The 18,100-nt window shown below is 44.5% G+C and overlaps 2 protein-coding genes and 1 pseudogene across 3 annotated transcripts in view; 2 read left to right on the forward strand and 1 right to left on the reverse strand.

Annotated features, from left to right (window-relative positions):
- LOC311126738 (stonustoxin subunit beta-like) overlaps positions 1-11,631 on the forward strand; it is a gene marked incomplete at its 5' end in the record, with an annotated part of 64,064 nt that extends 52,433 nt beyond the window's left edge. The window contains one exon of the mRNA XM_084200727.1: positions 11,182-11,631. The remainder of the gene's footprint in view (positions 1-11,181) is intronic.
- Positions 1-17,552, reverse strand: part of LOC311126739 (solute carrier family 15 member 5-like) — a 140,091-nt pseudogene extending 122,539 nt beyond the window's left edge. Inside the window, exons 1-2 of the transcript in view lie at positions 17,546-17,552; positions 16,749-17,066 (exon numbers count right to left, since the gene is read on the reverse strand). The product of the transcript in view is annotated as a solute carrier family 15 member 5-like (transcript). The remainder of the gene's footprint in view (positions 1-16,748; positions 17,067-17,545) is intronic.
- LOC311126740 (tripartite motif-containing protein 16-like) lies at positions 870-11,631 on the forward strand. Its single transcript, XM_084200728.1, has 6 exons — positions 870-1,534; positions 1,992-2,087; positions 9,506-9,739; positions 9,860-10,019; positions 10,145-10,204; positions 10,441-11,631. The coding sequence occupies exons 1-6, from the start codon at positions 938-940 to the stop codon at positions 10,947-10,949; spliced, it is 1,656 nt and encodes a 551-aa protein (XP_084056854.1). The 5' UTR covers positions 870-937; the 3' UTR covers positions 10,950-11,631.
- Positions 17,553-18,100: the final 548 nt, after the last annotated feature.

An 18,100-nucleotide genomic window follows, 5' to 3' on the forward strand; every position in this document is an offset into this window, starting at 1 on the left:
AGTTTAAAATGCATTGATAAAGATGTATGAATTGATCTGGAGTACTTAGGTGGTTGCCTGGGGCAGAGGGGCCGTGAGAAAATTGTACTGTCTTGATTGATTGATGGATATTTGGAAAGAAAGTTGCCAGACAGGTTTTTCGCTCTCACACAGATTTGTTCATATTTCATAGAAATGTATTTACACTCCAGAGAAAAAATTGTTTTTGGTTTATTGTTAAAGTTGCTCAATAAGAGAGAAATTGTTATTTGTCATAATCCTATTCTTTTTGGTTTTCGAGACTTAATTAGTCTCGGAGGGGGGAATGTGGTGTCTGAACAATTGGACTTTGTTAACGTTTGCGAATGGTGGTGGGGTATCTAAGGAATTTATGACTTTGTTAATGTTTACAAATGGTAGCTTAGAGAATGTTGATTTTAGCCCAGGGAGACATCTGGAAGAGCAGTTTTAGAAGGGCACCCTAAAACAGAGGAAGTCTGTTGTGTGAACTCCTGGGATTGGTCTGTAGGGGAAAACACCCATATCAGATTACATAGGATATATACTATGGTTTGGGACGAGGGAGGTCAGAGCAACATATTCTTTTTGGGTCCGCTGTTCTCCAGATGCTTGCAAGTATCTGCAAATCGACGCTGAAATACTTTGGTATGAATAAAGCCATATAACCAAAGTACTGTGTCAGCGGATCTCCTTGTTCTCACAGCATGAGTAGCAAACGAGCAGAAACAACAGAATAAAACTATGTCTCCCTCTTGCTGTTGCATGCAGTTCCTCTCTCTCTTCCTCCATTCCTCAAACCTCTCCCTCCCTCCTTCTAACCCCACCCCTCTGACAGAACCAGGAAGTCCATCCCCCTGCCACAAACTGTCTTCTGAGGAAACGAAACTGATCTGAGTCTCTGTGTCGTCTGTCTGTGTGAGAGTGAACAACTGTCCAAATGGCTCAGCAGGGAGTTCTGCTGGACCAGGACCAGTTCTGTTGTTCTGTCTGTCTGGATCTACTGAAGGAGCCGGTCACCATCCCCTGTGGACACAGTTACTGTAGAAGCTGTATTGAGGGCTGCTGGGATCAGGATGTTCTGAAAGGGGTCTATAGCTGTCCTCAGTGCACACAGACCTTCACTCCAAGGCCTAATCTAACGAAAAGTAACATATTGGCTGAGGTGGTGGAGAAACTGAAGAAGACAGGACTCCAGGCTGCTCCCCCTCCCGTTCTGTGCTATGCTGGACCTGGAGATGTGGCATGTGATTTCTGCACTGGGACCAGAAAGCAGAAAGCCCTCATGTCCTGTCTGGTGTGTCTGGCCTCTTACTGTGAGACTCACCTCCAACCTCACTATGAATTTCATGGTTTCAAGAAGCACAAGCTGGTCAAAGCCACCGCACAACTACAGGAGAAGATCTGCTCTGATCATGACAAACTGCTGGAGGTTTTCTGTCGTACCGATCAACAGTGTATCTGTATGCTGTGTACAATGGATGAACATAAAGGCCATGAAACAGTGTCAGCTGCAGCAGAGAGGACTGAGAAACAGGTAAGACCAGAAAACTTGTTGGTGACTGTCTGATAATCAAATAATTAAAGATAGAGTAGGATCTAAGGCTGTTTGAATATGAGATCATTCAAGTGATATCGATCCACGGCAGAACAAATATGAACACAAACCTTGATTATATAGATATGTTAACCCAGATTCTCCAAATGTATCACCATTTTCTAAAGTCAAACACCATTGTAATTTGTTATCAAACATCATTATCATTCATTATCAAACACCATTATCATTCGTTATCAAACTCCCAATCAGCTCCCTGATTTGTATGCTGTTAAATCTATAATCATTCACATAACAACATAGAAATATAATTTCACACATACACTTCCTCAACATTTTAATCCCTATATTCTATGGGCCCTATGTCCCATTACTATACTATTGATCTACTGGACAAATAAAGCTTGATAGCTCATTGAAGAGTGATTCTCCACAGAGGCAGCTGGGGATGAGTCAGCAGAAAGTCCAGCAGAGATTCCAGGAGAGAGAGAAGGAGCTGAAGGAGCTCCAACAGGCTTTGGAGTCTCTCAAGGTGAGTATTGTTGACCAGAGGAGACACACCATTTCACTTCTCTCTTCCAGTCAGTGAGTGAGTGAGTGAGTGAGTGAGTGAGTGAGTGAGTGAGTGAGTGAGTGAGTGAGTGAGTGAATGAGTGAGAGTGAGAGAGAGAGAGAGAGAGGGGACTCTCTCCAATCCCACTCACCTCACTGTTGGGAACATGCTGTCTGGACTCTGTTCAGAGAATAGACTGCTTAATGTAACCGACGGGATATGAACCAGGTCTACCGCGGGAGAAAGCAACCGCTTCACCGTTACACCAAGAGGACATTCCCTATTTGCCTGAGGGCCGACACTGATTTTGAAATCGCAGGCGGGGCTACTTCATCACATAACCATGAGTAACCATGACTGACTCATGTCCCCTATACATTAACATGGAGCCCCCTCTCTCTCTCTCTCTCTCTCTCTCTCAATTCAAAACAATTCCGTGTCACGCAACTTGGATCAAGATCTGTTTCTTGCTTTGCTCTTAGGAACAGAGCACCATTGAAAGGAGTGATTTCTGGGGTAGCGTTAAGTGTAGAAGTGGAGCAATTCAAGTTGAAGATTCCTGGTGTTTGTGATTCCCGCCGTTTGGTGCAACGCAGACCCGGTGGTGAGCGTGATGAAACAGAGGAGTCACTGTCAATCCTTTTGAGTCTTTACCCGACAAAGTCATGGTAGGATATATCAGTTATCCCGTTAGAGTCATTGTGCCGAATCCACTGCGCTCTTTCAGGTTGTAGATCTGTGCCAGCACAGAGGGATAGGCCAACGAGTGATATATGCTTCAGTAAAGTTAGCTTTTAGCTTTCATAGCAATGGTTATCAATTGTACAGCAGAAATGGAACATAAATCACAGAAAATAGATGTTGTGGTGGCAGCTGCAGAGAAGTATTTGGGCATACGAGATTTGACTTCAGAAGAGTTCCAGGGTGTGGTGAGTGGTGGTGTCCCGTCCTCCCAGGCCGTTGGCATGGTGCAGGAGCAGATAGGGTCAAAGTAGTGGAATGGGGTAGTGGGTATTTAATGAGTGTAGGGTGCAGCGTAAAAAAATGGTCATTATCTTATTGGGTTGAAAGGCTGTGAGGTTGAGCATCCCACTGCTACTGTTCTAGATGACTGTTGGGAATATACTAGTAGACAAGGCAGTGGTTTTGGTTGGACAGTTGGAAAGCTTGCTGATGAGAGTGGTTTGAGGGAGTTGGAGGTTGGCCCTTCTGTGGTGATAGGGGATGTTCCTCCATGGTTACTCCCAGACCCTGTTGTTGATCTAACCTTGGTAGAGAAAAGGAAAGATTGGTCAGAAGTCAGTGATATAGTGAAACTGGTTGACAATTACATTGGTAGAAGTTTTTAAGCTTTTTTAAATGCTTTTCACAGACGGATCCAAGGACCCAGATAGTGGGCTCACAGGAGCAGGCGTTTACGTTCCTGAATTTGATGTGCAGATATGTAGAAGACTAACAGATGAACTGTCAGTATACTCAGTTGAACTGTTGGCGATAATAGTTGCCCTCCAGTGGGTGGAGGACGTACAACCTGTTAGAATTATAGTATGGTCAGATTCTCTGTCTGTATTGAATAGTTTATCATCTGGTAAATCTAATAGGAGTGACCTACTATTGGAGGTATTAATGTTATTATGGAGAATTGAGAGAATGGGTGTAGTAGTGACATTCTGCTGGGTCCCAGCACATTCGGGTGTGGAAAGGAATGAAATTGTAGACCAGTTAGCTAAAAGAGCTTTGAAACGAGATATAATTTATATTAATGTTCCACTGGGTAGAGGTGAGGCCAAATGTAAGATCAGAGCCATTTTGATAGATGTGTGGCAGAAGAGATGGTACTCTGAGCACAAGGGCCGGCATTTATATGAATAGTTTACAGTTTTACAGAAAGGTCGATGGACCAAGATTCAAAGGTCGGATTAGGAAGGAAGAGGTGGTGTTTACTCGATTGCGTTTAGGACATTGTACATTGAACTCGTCATTACATCTGGTTGGCAAGCATGGTAATGATTTGTGTCTGGGGGGTACGGTCGATGAAACGGTGGAGCATGTGTTGTTATATTGTTGTAAGTATGTTGAAGAGAAGGAAAGATTGAAGTGTAGGGTCATTGAGGTTGGACGGGGTTGGGGGGTTTGGAAGGGATTTTGGGGATGGGGGTCTATTAGAAGTTATTAGGGCTCTTCTTTATTTTCTCAGAAGTACTGAGTTAGGTAGGAGGATTTAGAAATGTTGGAAACCGTGATTGACCACACACTCCAGCACAGTAGGTGGCGGCATGCACCTTTAACGTTGGTTTGTGGACCGCCATTATATCATAGAAGAAGAAGTTGGAGTTGAGGGGGGAGTAGGGGTAGTTTGTTAGGGCAGCGTGATGGCCTCAACCGAGTGGAGAAGAAACGCTGTCGCTTCGGGTGCGTTCCGGAGAAAGGTGTGGAGGAAGTTTTGCTCATGGTCGGCGAACATGTTGGGGCGGAACATCTGCACTCTGCATCCAGAATGAACAAGGCGGTGGTCGTGTTAATGAAAAAGGTTTGTCTTGTTGCAAGTGGGATTTTTGTGAGGGGTGTGTAGGTGCAGATTTCGCCTCTTTCGATAAGAGTTGTGGTGGCTAATCTGCCTCCATTTATTACTTACGAACAGACCGCAAGTAGTTAGTTAGTTTTGGTAATTTTGCAAGTGGTTTTCGTGTGCTCTCGGCTGGGTGCCGAGCGGAATCCGTTAAACATGTCTCTTTTCGTAGACAAGTGTTTGTTTCTTAACAAACTTCAAGGTTACACAGGGGAGGGGTGGAACACAGGGTTTGCTAGCACAGATAGTTTTCGGTGTTTCTAGTGTGGGGATCATCAGTTATAGGCTACAAGCAGCAATATGATTGATAGGTAGGACTGGTATTGAACCCCGGCCAAATAATCCCTACTCAGATGCGCTAACCTCAACCCTAGTAAACATGCATTATAAAAACCTTCTATATAAAATTATCTCATATTGGGAGTAAATAGCCTCTGAATAGAAAATAAAAAACACTGCATCTTCCAGCCCATCAATAAATTACATAATGCAACCGTCGCGGTTAGCATATTTACCTCAACATGCCCCTCGCTTGCGTAAGAAGGCAGAGTGCTCGATGCTGGTTGATGAATTTGACAATTAATGTACTAGGAAAATATGTTTTTTGTCGACCAGAGGTGACTGAATTAATGTTCAGGTTTATTGATAATCATTATAGTAATTAAGTATAATTTCAAAACATGACCATAAAAACAGGTAATAATAAACATGAATCATCATTATATTACTTCACAGTAATGTGTTAAATGCTTTTTCAGTCCTTCCTCTTGCGTTAGCAGTGTGGAAAGGGACAGTAAAAAGCTCAGGCAGGAGTTTTCCTGTGAGGTGAAGTGGTGGCGTATCCAGGGAGAGAACTAAACTAATCTTCTGAAATGCCATTCATTGTCTTATGCTCCCATCTATTGGAATTATTAAGCAACTGCTGTAGTACGGAATAAAGTGTTTTTCCTTACTAATCCGTACTAAAATAGTGATTACTCAGAATTGCAAAATAAATGGCGGGGGTATCAGGAGGGAGGAGAGTACAATTTTTACATTTTAATCATTTAGCAGATGCTCTTATCCAGAGCGACTTACAGTTAGTGAGTGCATACATTTTCATACTGTCCGCCTATGGGAAACGAACCCACAACCCTGGCATTGCAAGCGCCATGCTCTACCAACTGAGCTACACGGTAGTAGTGCATGGCCAAGTGGTGGTGCGCAGGCCGTGGAGAAAGCGGTGGTGGGGAGGGTTGCAGCTGGGCTACATGAGCTGAGGCAGGTTTCTGTAGTAACAGAGACTCCGGTGGGCAAAGGCTTGGTGGGCTCATCCCAGGAAATATTGCCTGTCATTGGGGAAGAGGCTCTGATCAGGGGGGAAGTGCAGGGGGGCAGAGACTGGGGAGGAGGAGGACGGTACCGTGCCAATGGAGGAGGAGGAAGAGGGGGGAGGTGAGTCTGCGGGAGCGGAGGACAAGGCGTCTCGTTTTCAGACGGCTCATTGGATCCAGAGCTGACAGCCAGTCAGGCTGAGGGCCCAGTATATACGGTGAGAGAACTTTCTAGGTTCCTGATGGAGACTAAAGGGGAAAAATAAGGTTCTGCTGGAGTCTTATTTGATTGATCCTGGAAGGTTTGTAAGGTCAGTACAACACGTGATGAAGAATGAGGGGTTTGGTGTCCTCTCACCCAGGAAGTGGTATAGGCTGAGAAAATGGGTCATGGGTTCTTAAGGGCATGTCTTCAGAATCTGCTTAAATTGATGTTTTTTTCTGGCATGGCGGCTTTATGGGCTTATCTACTGGTTTCTGATTGTGGTGATTTCCCTCCCACCTCTTATGGAGATTTCACGGTTAGACTTCCTTAACATGAACGGCGGCAAAGACTGGGGGAATATGTAAACCAAAAACAATTTAATGCCATGGCAGAAATCTTAGTGCAGGGGTAGCAAAATAGGTGTGTAAGGGTAGGTTGTTAGTGTTTAGAGCCCAAATAATGACCTTGTCTTTGCTTTCATAAATGTGTCTGCACCTGGTCCTCTGTAGCTCAGCTGGTAGAGCACGGCGCTTGTAACGCCAGGGTAGTGGGTTCGATCCCCGGGACCACCCATACACAAAAAAATGTATATATATATATATATATATATATATGCACGCATGACTGTAAGTCGTTTTGGATAAAAGCGTCTGCAAAATGGCACATTATATTATATTATAGTACAGGGCTCAGTTCTCTGTTTCACCAGAGGGGTTGGAAAAACAGAGTGGGGAAACCAATGGATGGTTTTTTCTGGCATGGTGGCTTTATGGGCTTCTCGACTGGTTTCTGATTGTGGTGATTTCCCTTCCACCTCTTATGGAGATTTCACGGTTAGACTTCCTTAACATGAACGGCGGCAGAGACTGGGGGAATATGTCAAACAAAAACATTTAAACGTGATTTTTTTTGCAAGAGACACACAGTGATGTGATTAATTATGTGTATTGGGGGTCTTGTGTAAGGGGGCGCAGGTGCTGAGCCATGGCACAAATCTTAGTGCAGGGGTAGCAAAAGAGGTGTGTAAGGGTAGGTTGTTAGTGGTTAGTGCCAAAATCAATGACCTTGTCTTTGCTTTCCAAAATGTGTCTGCACCTAGTACAGGGCTCAGTTCTCTGTTTCACCAGGGCCCAAGCAGGTGTCCTATTGGAAATTCAATGTAAAGCTCTTCCAAGATGTCACTTTTTGCCCAAACTTCCAAGGCTTTTGGGAGAGATGGGGACAGCAGAAGGGGGAGTAACTTCTGTTGTGGGGAGATGAGGGAGCCTGATGGGTGGGTAACTTCTGTTGTGGGGGAGATGAGGGAGCCTGATGGGTGGGTAACTTCTGTTGTGGGGAGATGAGGGAGCCTGATGGGTGGGTAACTTCTGTTGTGGGGAGATGAGGGAGCCTGATGGCTGGGTAACTTTTGTTGTGGGGAGATGAGGGAGCCTGATGGGTGGGTAACTTCTGTTGTGGGGAGATGAGGGAGCCTGATGGGTGGGTAACTTCTGTTGTGGGGGAGATGAGGGAGCCTGATGGGTGGGTAACTTCTGTTGTGGGGAGAAGAGGGAGCCTGATGGGTGGGTAACTTCTGTTGTGGGGAGATGAGGGAGCCTGATGGGTGGGTAACTTCTGTTGTGGGGGAGATGAGGCCGCGGCTGTGGAGTTGTACTCTGATTTATAGAGGGCATAACTCCGTGATCCTGGTTGTTCTGCTCACAGACCTTTCCAAACTCTCTCTGTCACAGAGAATTGACATTTCCCTGGCCTTTCACAAACTCTCAGCTGCCGTCTCTCAGACAGTCTGCCTCTGATTTTTTTTTAAAAGGTCTGGGAAATGATTGGACAGGACGTGTGTTGTGTGAGTGCGTCGGGGTGGGGGAGCTGTCGCTAAGCTGTAGATGGGAGGCTTTGACTCTCCTGCCCAAAAAAGGGGATTTGAGCGACATAAAGAACTGGAGGCCTGTGGCATTGCTCTGTGGACTATAAGATGGACGGGTAACTGCGTATCAGGACACCTAATCACAGACAATCTGTTCATAATCAGGAGAAAGCCTTTGATAGGGTGGACCATGAATATCTGTTCAATGTGTTGTTTTGGTTGTGGGGAGAATTTTGTGGCCTGTGTTCAAATGTTGTACGCTGGGGCTTCATGTATGGTCAAGGTGTGGGGAGGGCTCAGTAGGCCAGTCTGGGTAGGGAGGGGCATTCACCAGGGACAGTTCCATCGTTCTGACTCAAAGCGGAGCAGAGGCTACTGTACCCTACGGAGGTGGGCTGGAGGGAACCAGCATGTGCTCTGTTGAGGAGGGCTGGTGGTTTGGGGCTGGATCAGCAGCTCTTCATCATGCGGCTGGAGAGACTCAATACAGCAGGTGTCTCTGATTTCTATGCTGCAGTACTGAGGGCCTGGCAGCTGCTGAGGCCCACACCAGAGGGGTGTGTGGTGCCTGGGCCATGGGTATGGGAGGAGCCCATCTTCCACAACCCAATGATCCTGTTGAGGTCCACTCATTCAGCCATCCTGCAGGGAACTTTAATGGCAGCAGGCATCAAGAGACTAGCAGACCTGCGGCTGCCGGGGGGTGGAAAACCCCCCAAGAGTTAGCACAGCAGGCGGGACAAACGTCTCTTAGGCTGCTGGAGAGAGTCATGGGGGAGGTCCAGGAGGCTCTGCCTGACCCAGTGAGGAGGGGGCTGGAGCAGCCTGAGGAGGGGCCACCACCGTTTCCACCACTGCAAGTGACAGCAGAGACTGGAAACTGGCAGGAGAGTCCGGAGGACTTACTGACTTTTAACACTCTGAGCCTGGGGGAGTTTGAGGAGGTGGGGGGTAAGGTGCTGTACACCCTCAGTGTCAAGGTTAGACACATCAGGAGCTTAGCGGGAGTGAAGGGGCATCAGTGGCAGGGGGTTGTGGGGGCTGAGAGCATGGCAGGGTATAGGTGGAGGGTGCTCTATAACCTCCCAGTGCTGGAAAGGTCAGGGGTCCTCCAGTGGAGGGTATTACATGGAGCCCTGGACACCAATAGCTGGTTGACGCCTCAGATTTGAGTTTGAGTTGTACAAAATGATCAACAGTGTGGAGATGTTTCAGGAGGTATGGGGGCTCAGGGGGGCTGTCTGTACGGCTGGAGAGGAGGGGTTGGATGGACGGTTGGAATGTGGTGCTGGATGGTGTATTGTACTGTGGTGTTGGGTACTGGATAATGTGATTGTGTAGAGGTTGTGGTGTCATGCAATGTGCTTTTAGGAGGGGGGGTGTTAGTGTAATGAGGATGGCTCATTAAAGTAAGACAAGTCTCTCTCTCTCTCTCTCTCTTAACAGCGCTCTGCACAGGCAGCAGTGGTGGACAGTGATAAGATCTTTACTGAGCTGATCCGCTCCATTGAGAGAAGGCGCTCTGAGGTGAAGGAGCTGATCAGAGCCCAAGAGAAGGCTCAAGTGAGTCAAGCTGAAGGACTCCTGGAGCAACTGGAGCAGGAGATAGCTGAGCTGAGGAAGAGAAGCACTGAGCTGGAGCAGCTCTCACACACAGAGGATCACATCCATTTCCTCCAGGTAACTCAACTGCCTTGATACATGTGATATGAAATTAAAACTCTCAATCATTTGGTTCTGCTCCCTCTCACTCTCTCTCTCTCTCTCTCTCTCTCTCTCCCTCTCTCTCTCTCTCTCCAGAGTTATCAGTCTCTCTCCAGTACCAGTGTATCTTCAGACTTACCCAGCATCGTTGTCCGTCCTCTTCAGTACTTTGGAGATGTGAGTAAGACTGTGTCTGACCTGAGAGAGAAACTAGAAGACGTCCTTAAAGGAGAATGGACCAAGATCTCCACTACAGGTGTGTTGAAAATAATAAGAACATCAACTTTAGACCATTGAAAGTTCCCTACTAGTCATATACATGTGGAATATGGTATGATGATAACATTCCCTCTCTCTGTGAATGTGTTTGTGTGTCTGTAGTGAATATAGTGGATGTTGTACTGCCTCCAGAGCCCAAGACCAGAGAACAGTTCTTACAATGTGAGTCTCTTTATTCTGAAGTAACTAACAGTCTCTTTTTACTGACACTCCTAACAATCCCTCTAGAAATATATAGCAATAGTAGATCTAATCAAAGACTGGGTATCTATCTGACTCCTCATATTTCTCTGATTTGATCTCTGCTGTGCTCTAATCAAAGACAGGGTAGATACAGTATCTGACTTAACTTATTGTTCTAACTCCCCTCATTGGTCTCTGCTCTGCTCTTCTCCCAGATTCCTGTCAGCTCACACTGGACCCAAACACAGCAGGCACACGCCTCTCTCTGTCTGAAGGGAACAGAAAGGTGACACGTACAGGCCAAGTCCAACCATATCCTGTTCATCCAGACAGATTCCCCAACTACAGTATGGTTCTGTGTAGAGAGGGTCTGTCTGGACGCTGTTACTGGGAGGTGGAGTGGAGTGGGTGGTGTGTTACAGCAGTCTCATATAAAGACATCAGCAGAACAGAGACAGGTGGTGGATTTGGACACAATAACAAGTCCTGGAGTTTAGTGTGTTATAGTGGTGGTTATTGGTTCATACACAATGATGTTGAGACTGAAGTATCAGGCCCTCAGTCCTCCAGAGTAGGAGTGTACCTGGATCACAAGGCAGGTACTCTGTCCTTCTACAGTGTCTCTGACACAATGACCCTCCTCCACAGAGTCCAGACCACATTCACTCAGCCCCTCTATCCTGGGTTTTATCTCTATGGTACTGCTGAGCTGGTTAAACTGTAGTAGGGTCCACATAGATACTAGTCATGCTGGTGTAGTCTATAGCTGAGCTGGTTAAACTGTAGTAGGGTCCACATAGATACTAGTCATGCTGGTGTAGTCTATAGCTGAGCTGGTTAAACTGTAGTAGGGTCCACATAGATACTAGTCATGCTGGTGTAGTCTATAGCTGAGCTGGTTAAACTGTAGTAGCATCCACATAGATACTAGTTATGCTGGTGGTGATGGTCCGCAGATAAAAATGCTGAATTTTTCTGTACAATTATTTTTGTCTGACTGATTTAATCTTCAGAGTGTAATTAAAACATAATAACGTATTTTTATCAAATGCAATGTTTTAATTGGCTACATTTCCATTAATCATGATGTTTGCTGTTAATGTATGTTGGTTGTCATTCAGAACCATTGAAATGTTTTCTCAATTGGTTCTCTGTCTCAATGCAATTTTCCTCAGTATCATGGAACAGGTAGTGTTACTTACTTGCTAATTGAACTATATGGGCCGGTTTCCCGGACACAGATGAAGCCTAGTCCTAGACTAAAAAGCATGTTCAATGGAGATGTCCGGGAAACCGGCCCTAAATTTGGCATCTTTTTATTCTCCCGTACTGCTCAGTCAAGCAACATTAAACCTGTCCAGCAGGTGGTGCTATTAACCAAACAATAAAACCAGCAGATATCTTGACTTGCCACTCAGTATATTTACATTTACGTAATTTAGCCGACACTCTTATCCAGAGCGACTTACACATTTTAATATCAGTAATGTTCAGAATTGTACTTTAATATCATTGGAGATTTATGGTATTTTTAAACCACTATCTAGAGTCAGGAACAGATGAAGTTAGGTCTGCTACTGGTCAGTTATTAAATATGATTCATGGTGATGGGAAATACAAAATACATCTAGTAGTAGTTTTCCTTTGCTATTTATTCCAAGGTGTGTCTTTAACTTGTAAATGGATTGTGTTGAAGCTGGCATGTGGTGTGGATGATAGAATAGAGTGAATAGAGGAGAGAAGAGAGGAGGAGAGGAGAACATAATATAGAAGACAGATAAGATAGAGAGAGAATTCATACACAGGGGAGTTACTGACTCTGGCCCAAATGACACCCTGTTCCCTACGTAGTGCACTAGGCTACTTCTGACCAGATCTAAAGTAGTGCACTACATAGGGAATAGGGTGGAGATTGGAGATTTGCTCACTGGCATTATAATATTAGAATATCATACTGTAATGTTAGTGGTTGCCTCATTCGAATATTACAGTTTTTTACAATCACTTTGGCACTAATTTCAGAACCTTGACGTCATTTTTCAAAACTCTAGACACAAAACTCACAACCAATGATCAAAATGCACATTTTTCAAAACTCTAACACTTTTTTCAATTGCTTGGATACAATACACATAAAACTAAGATCATTTGTTCATTTACACAAAAATCACCTGTTCAATATGACACAACTTAACATCAACGTACTACTATTTCAAAAGGCAATTCACACATTACATTTCAGATGAGTGTCTATTCATTTCATTACAATTATCCAACTATCAATTGATACAACTGCTCAAAATGATAAGTAACTGTTGCATTACTCTTAATGCATAGTTGTATGTAAACAGACAAACAATATTCCATGTTTAGATCATGAAAGTTTCAAGATAACGAGATTCATTGTCACCAATTAGTGTGGAGCATGAACCAATTAGACTACATTATCTATGGATGTAATATTTAATCATCATTCTTTATCAGACACCGTTTCTATGGTCCCATGTACCACCTTTTCAGACTATTTACAGTATTGACAGTACTGCACTGTATGGATGCAGGCCCTTGTAATTGCTTATCCAATTCTGCCAACTCGTTACTGATGATTGAGTTCACTTTGTGGAACGAGTATATAAATAATTGATTGGGATCCACTTGCAACAACATAGCGATACGTACTGTAACATGGAGCCGGCAGGTGATCCAGGTCACAATAGAGGTCAAGCAGTGGTGGGAGGAAGACGTGTTGGTCAAAGGAATGGCAGGGGACAAGCACCCCTTCTGAGAGGTGGTCGTGGGACTCGTTTGAGAGGTGTGGGGGAACGTGGTAGAGGACAAGGCCACGGACCAAGACAGCGGCAGCAACAGTAAAGAGTGCAATGAAATCCGAGCAATAGTTGTAGACCATGTCATAAATCATGGCATGACAATGAGTGAGGCGGCTACAATGATACAACCAAACCTCAGAAGGTCAACCGTGGCCTCAATAATCAGAACTTTCCGCAATGAGAACCGGTAAGTCGTCAGCATGCACTAAACATTATGCTACTCTCAATTGTCAAATGACTGCATACCAATGTGTATCACAGAGTAGGTGATGTGACCAAGTGTCTTATTACTGTAATGTTCCCTGTAGAATTGAGACTAGGCCAAATAGGGGAGGCAGAGGCAAAATTCTCACTGACCAACAAGAGCAGGCTGTGGTCGATTTGGTTCGGGCCAGAAATGATATTCGCCTTACAGAAAATCGGCAGCATATCTTAGACAATGAAGATATGTTTAACAATGTGGAATCCATAAGTTTGCCGACCATTGCACGCATGCTGAAAAGGCACCAGATGTCTTTAAAACAACTATACCGTTTGCCTTTTGAAAGAAATGCAGACAGAGTGAAGCAAATGAGGACTGAGTATGTTCAGGTATGTTCAGTTTCAAGATGGCTGTTGTAATAAAATTCTACATTGTACAGTAATCAGTAAATATCTTTTTAGAGGGTGATGGAGCTGGATGCTGATGACAACCATCACAAATTCATATATTTGGATGAGGCAGGCTTTAACCTGGCCAAGACAAGGAGAAGAGGTCGGAATTTCATTGGCCAGCGGGCAACCATCCCATGTACCTGGACAATGTGGGGCCAACGTTACATTTACATTACATTACATTTTAGTCATTTAGCAGACGCTCTTATCTAGAGCGACTTACAGTTTGCGCATACATTATTTTTATCAAACCCACAACCCTGGCGTTGCAAACACCATGCTCTACCAACTGAGCTACATCCCCTGCCGGCCATTCCCTCCCCTACCCTGGACGACGCTGGGCCAATTGTGCGCCGCCCCATGGGTCTCCCGGTCGCGGCCGGCTACGACAGAGCCTGGATTCGAACCAGGATCTCTAGTGGCACAGCTAGCACTGCGATGCAGTGCCTTAGACCACTGCGCCACTCGGGTTACCATGTGTGCGGCTATATCAGAAGATGGTGTGGTGGGACGCAGACCTCGTATTGGTCATATAATGAAGCTCTCCTTGTAACCTTCCTTGATGAGCTCGATCAGGACTGTAGAGCTGATGGTGTGACCTATGTCATTGTGTGGGATAATGTCAGGTTCCACCATGCTCATATGGTGCAAGCATGGTTCCAGGCCCATGCACAATTTACCACCCTGTATTTACCCCCATACTCTCCTTTCCTTAACCCGATTGAGGAATTTCTCTCCACATGGAGATGGAAGGTTTATGATAGGCGCCCTCATGAACAAGTCACTCTTCTCCAGGCCATGGATGACACATGCAATGATGTCACGGCAGACCAGTGTCAGACCTGGATTCGCCATGCCCGAAGGTTTTTTCCAAGATGTTTGGCTAATGAAAACATCCATTGTGATGTAGATGAGAACCTGTGGCCAAATCCACAAGACAGAGTTGATGAAAATGTAGAAGTACAGTAATCACTCCTATGTTTTGCTTTTTACAGTACAAGCAAGCAAGTTGAGGAACACTGCATTTGATGTTTTACAGTACTGTATTGTTTTTCATCAATATATTTCAGATTTTGTTCAATGATTCCACTGTGTCTGTAGTATTCTCTCTACTGCTGCAGTACTTTTACAGGGATGTATTTACATGTAGTACCATAATGAAACATGTATCACCTATTTTGTACTACAATATTTAATGATTGTTCGTACAATGACACAGTGAAACTATCAGTTGCTTGTGTGTGGGTGATCTAAATTAACGTTTCATTGGTATTTCACAATACATTTGTTTTTTGAACCAATGATTGTGCAAGTGCAAGAGTTCTTTAAAGATATGAATGCACAATGCAATGTTTTGAACATTGGACAGCCTGTGTTATAAGTGATGACCGTTTTCAGTTTTGTGTCTAGAGTTTTGAAAAATGACGTCAAGGTTCTGAAATTAGTGCCAAAGTGATTGTAAAAAACTGTAACAGTCTTCCAATAGGGCTATGATCTGGTTCAATTCCCCTTTTTTAACATTATTGTAAGAAAATACATCTTTAGACATAGCACATTGTTTGTAGCCTGGTCCCATATCTGTTAGTGGTCTTGCTAAACAGATGGCATGATAGCACATACAGACTGACACTCAGGCTTCAGACTTTTACTGTCTACCTGATCACCTCTTGGCTGTTGCAATCCTCTGTAAATGTGTCTCTTTTTCTCTTGATGTAAACTGTAGTACTGGCAAACCAGTCAAATCAGAAACTGGGATCATTGTTGATCCATTTATGATCAGATGAGAATATTTAAATCACCCATGTACATGTATGAATACAAACAATTCTGTATTCTGAATCAATTACTGAATCAATGTGATCTTTCAAAATAAAACTCATCATCATGACATTGGAATTGCTCTGTTATTGAATTGATTGACACAATGAATCAGCTATTTCCAGTCATCTATGTAGCAGTATATCCACAGGGGGAGGAAGTGCAAGGAGATGCCTCTGATATGACTGGGTGTCAGGTGGAAGGAGATCACAGAGCCTGGAACAGAGAAGAGAGGAAGGCTGGGAAGAGAAAGAAGCATTCATTTGGTTCAAACGTCTCTTGTCTGTCTCTAATACACCAGTAGGGGTCATCCTAACCCTAGCTTCCAGAGTTCACAATACTATCCTCCATGTTGGCAGTTGGTTCCAACACTCCACATTCTAACTTCATCTCAACTACATATGGTGTCCATTGACATTGTAAATCTCCAACCCAGTTTGTCTCTGTGTACGAACAGTGTAGCAGCAATAGGTGTGTCAGAAATACGTGCTGGCTCTCTGTCACTCCCAGGCGGGGGTGGCGAGGGCCTCAGCCAGCCCCAGTAGGATGTACTGGGGAGCCAGCTGGAAGCATGCCATGGCGGACACCTGGAGCACCTTCCCTGACAGGGCCTGCTCCGTCAGAGGATAGCCCTTCCTGTGGACCTCAGACAGGCCCGCTACCAGGACAGACTGGGCCGCACACGCATGATCCAGCACTGAGAGAAGAGAGGAGGGAGGGGACAGGGAGAGAAACAGAGAGAGAGGACGAGAGAGAGACATTAACATTGACTGGCTCATTGATGTGGATGGTATTTGTGCATCTGTGTGTCAGTCTGTGTATCTGTGCGGTGCGTGTGTGTATCTGTGTGCGTGTATCTGTGTCTGTCTGTGTGTGTGTGTGTGTGTGTGTGTGCTTACTGATGACTCTGGCGTGGGAGAAGGGTGTTTTCTCCATGGACAGGTAGCAGGAGGTGACACACTCCATGAGAGGGGCCAGCAGCAGCAGAGGTAGGATGCTGATGACGTTCATGGCACCGATGGGCAGGAGGAAGCTGTTCAGGTGCAGGTTAGAGTTCATGGTCTGAATGTAGTAACCTGATGGAATCTGTGGGAGAGGTCAGGGTAACAACAGATTCTAGGACAACTTCATGGAGCATAAATAAACATGATAGATTTGCCTGTTTTATCTCCTTTGAAGCATGTCAGTGTAGAGCCCTGATGTTCTCCATTACATTGACCTGCCTGAGTGATGCAGGCTCGGTACAGTATCTGCAAGAGGTACAGGGGAAAGAGCCTGGCCAGGACCTTGACGTTCTCCATGTGCGTCTCACTGTAGCGCCCCCCGTTGTTCTCCTTGGCGCGGACCTGAAGATGAGGTTGAGGATGTGTTACCTTTCTTGGAGCTGAAGATGAGGTTGTTGTGGACCATGCAGTCAGTAGGCAGGTTGTTGGCTACTGACTGCTGGATGTAGGTGATACCCAGAAACACTACCGTCCACTTCAGGTTCACCAGCCAGTAGAACCTGAGAGGACAACATATCAAACAGGGTTGAGGGGAAACTTTTTGGAATTAAATGCAGGACCTGTGATCTCCACATGAATCTAGGTAGCCATAACCAAATCAGCTAGTCACTGAGAGACTATATATCAATACAGAGATGGGCAAAATATACTGTACATCAAAAATGGATCTTGTTAAAAATACAAGATACTCTCAAGACTAATGTATCAAACTAAAATACAAAATACGTTTGTAGTTGTATGTAGATAAAATACAAATACATACAGGTAAATACATTTGCTAGTACACACCTTCACTACAACAACATTCTCAGTGACGGAAGAAAACAGCTTTTAACTTTCTATGACTGTGATATGAGATTGTTAATCTACCTTAGTTGAATGTACTGATGGTAAGTCTCTCTGGATATGAGTCTCTGCTAAATGACTAAAATGTAAATGTAAAAATGAACAATTGCAAAGCACACTGGGTATTATTATTGGCCTTCTTTCAGGTGCAGAGCTCATTAATTTAATACCCAGCATGCTTTTCAAGTGTTCTTTTTTCATGTATATTTAGTTCATTTAGCAGACGCTCTTATCACACCATAGTGCTATCAGACTTCTGATACTAATGCAGGGTGAAAGTGGGGCCACAAGATGTGAACCGCTATAAAAAATGGTATTGAAAAGTATTTAGTATTTTGAAAATACATTGGAGTGTAGTTCAGCCCAGCATAATTCAAATGACTAAATACTCAGAAGTAATTAAAATATGTATTTCAAATACATGTAACATAAATACTAACTATCTCTGCCTACTACCCAACACTCTGTCACACTTCTTATCAAAGAAACCACACCCCCTCTACATACAGAGTACACAGTCAAGTAGGAAGCCCCTCCCTGTCCTCTGGTGTAGAGTTCAATGAAACACAAAGTCATCTTTGACACTGAACAGAAAGTTATCTTTGACACTGCCATTGCTTAACCTACGGGAGAGAGCACCAAAATGGCAGAGAATCAGGAACTGTTCTGTTGCTCCGTCTGTCTGGATCCACTGAAGGATCCGGTGACTACTGCCTGTGGATACA

Source organism: Coregonus lavaretus (genome assembly GCF_964263955.1).
Source record: "Coregonus lavaretus genome assembly, contig: HAP1_SCAFFOLD_894, whole genome shotgun sequence".
NCBI classification, from domain to species: Eukaryota; Metazoa; Chordata; class Actinopteri; order Salmoniformes; family Salmonidae; genus Coregonus; species Coregonus lavaretus.

Bases quoted from the DNA above. Each gene is read 5' to 3' on its own strand.
- LOC311126740 (XM_084200728.1), top strand. From the start codon at position 938: ATGGCTCAGCAGGGAGTTCTGCTGGACCAGGACCAGTTCTGTTGTTCT. The intron at 1,535-1,991 runs GTAAGACCAGAA...GATTCTCCACAG, and splicing joins CAGAGAGGACTGAGAAACAG to AGGCAGCTGGGGATGAGTCA. The intron at 2,088-9,505 runs GTGAGTATTGTT...CTCTCTTAACAG, and splicing joins AGGCTTTGGAGTCTCTCAAG to CGCTCTGCACAGGCAGCAGT.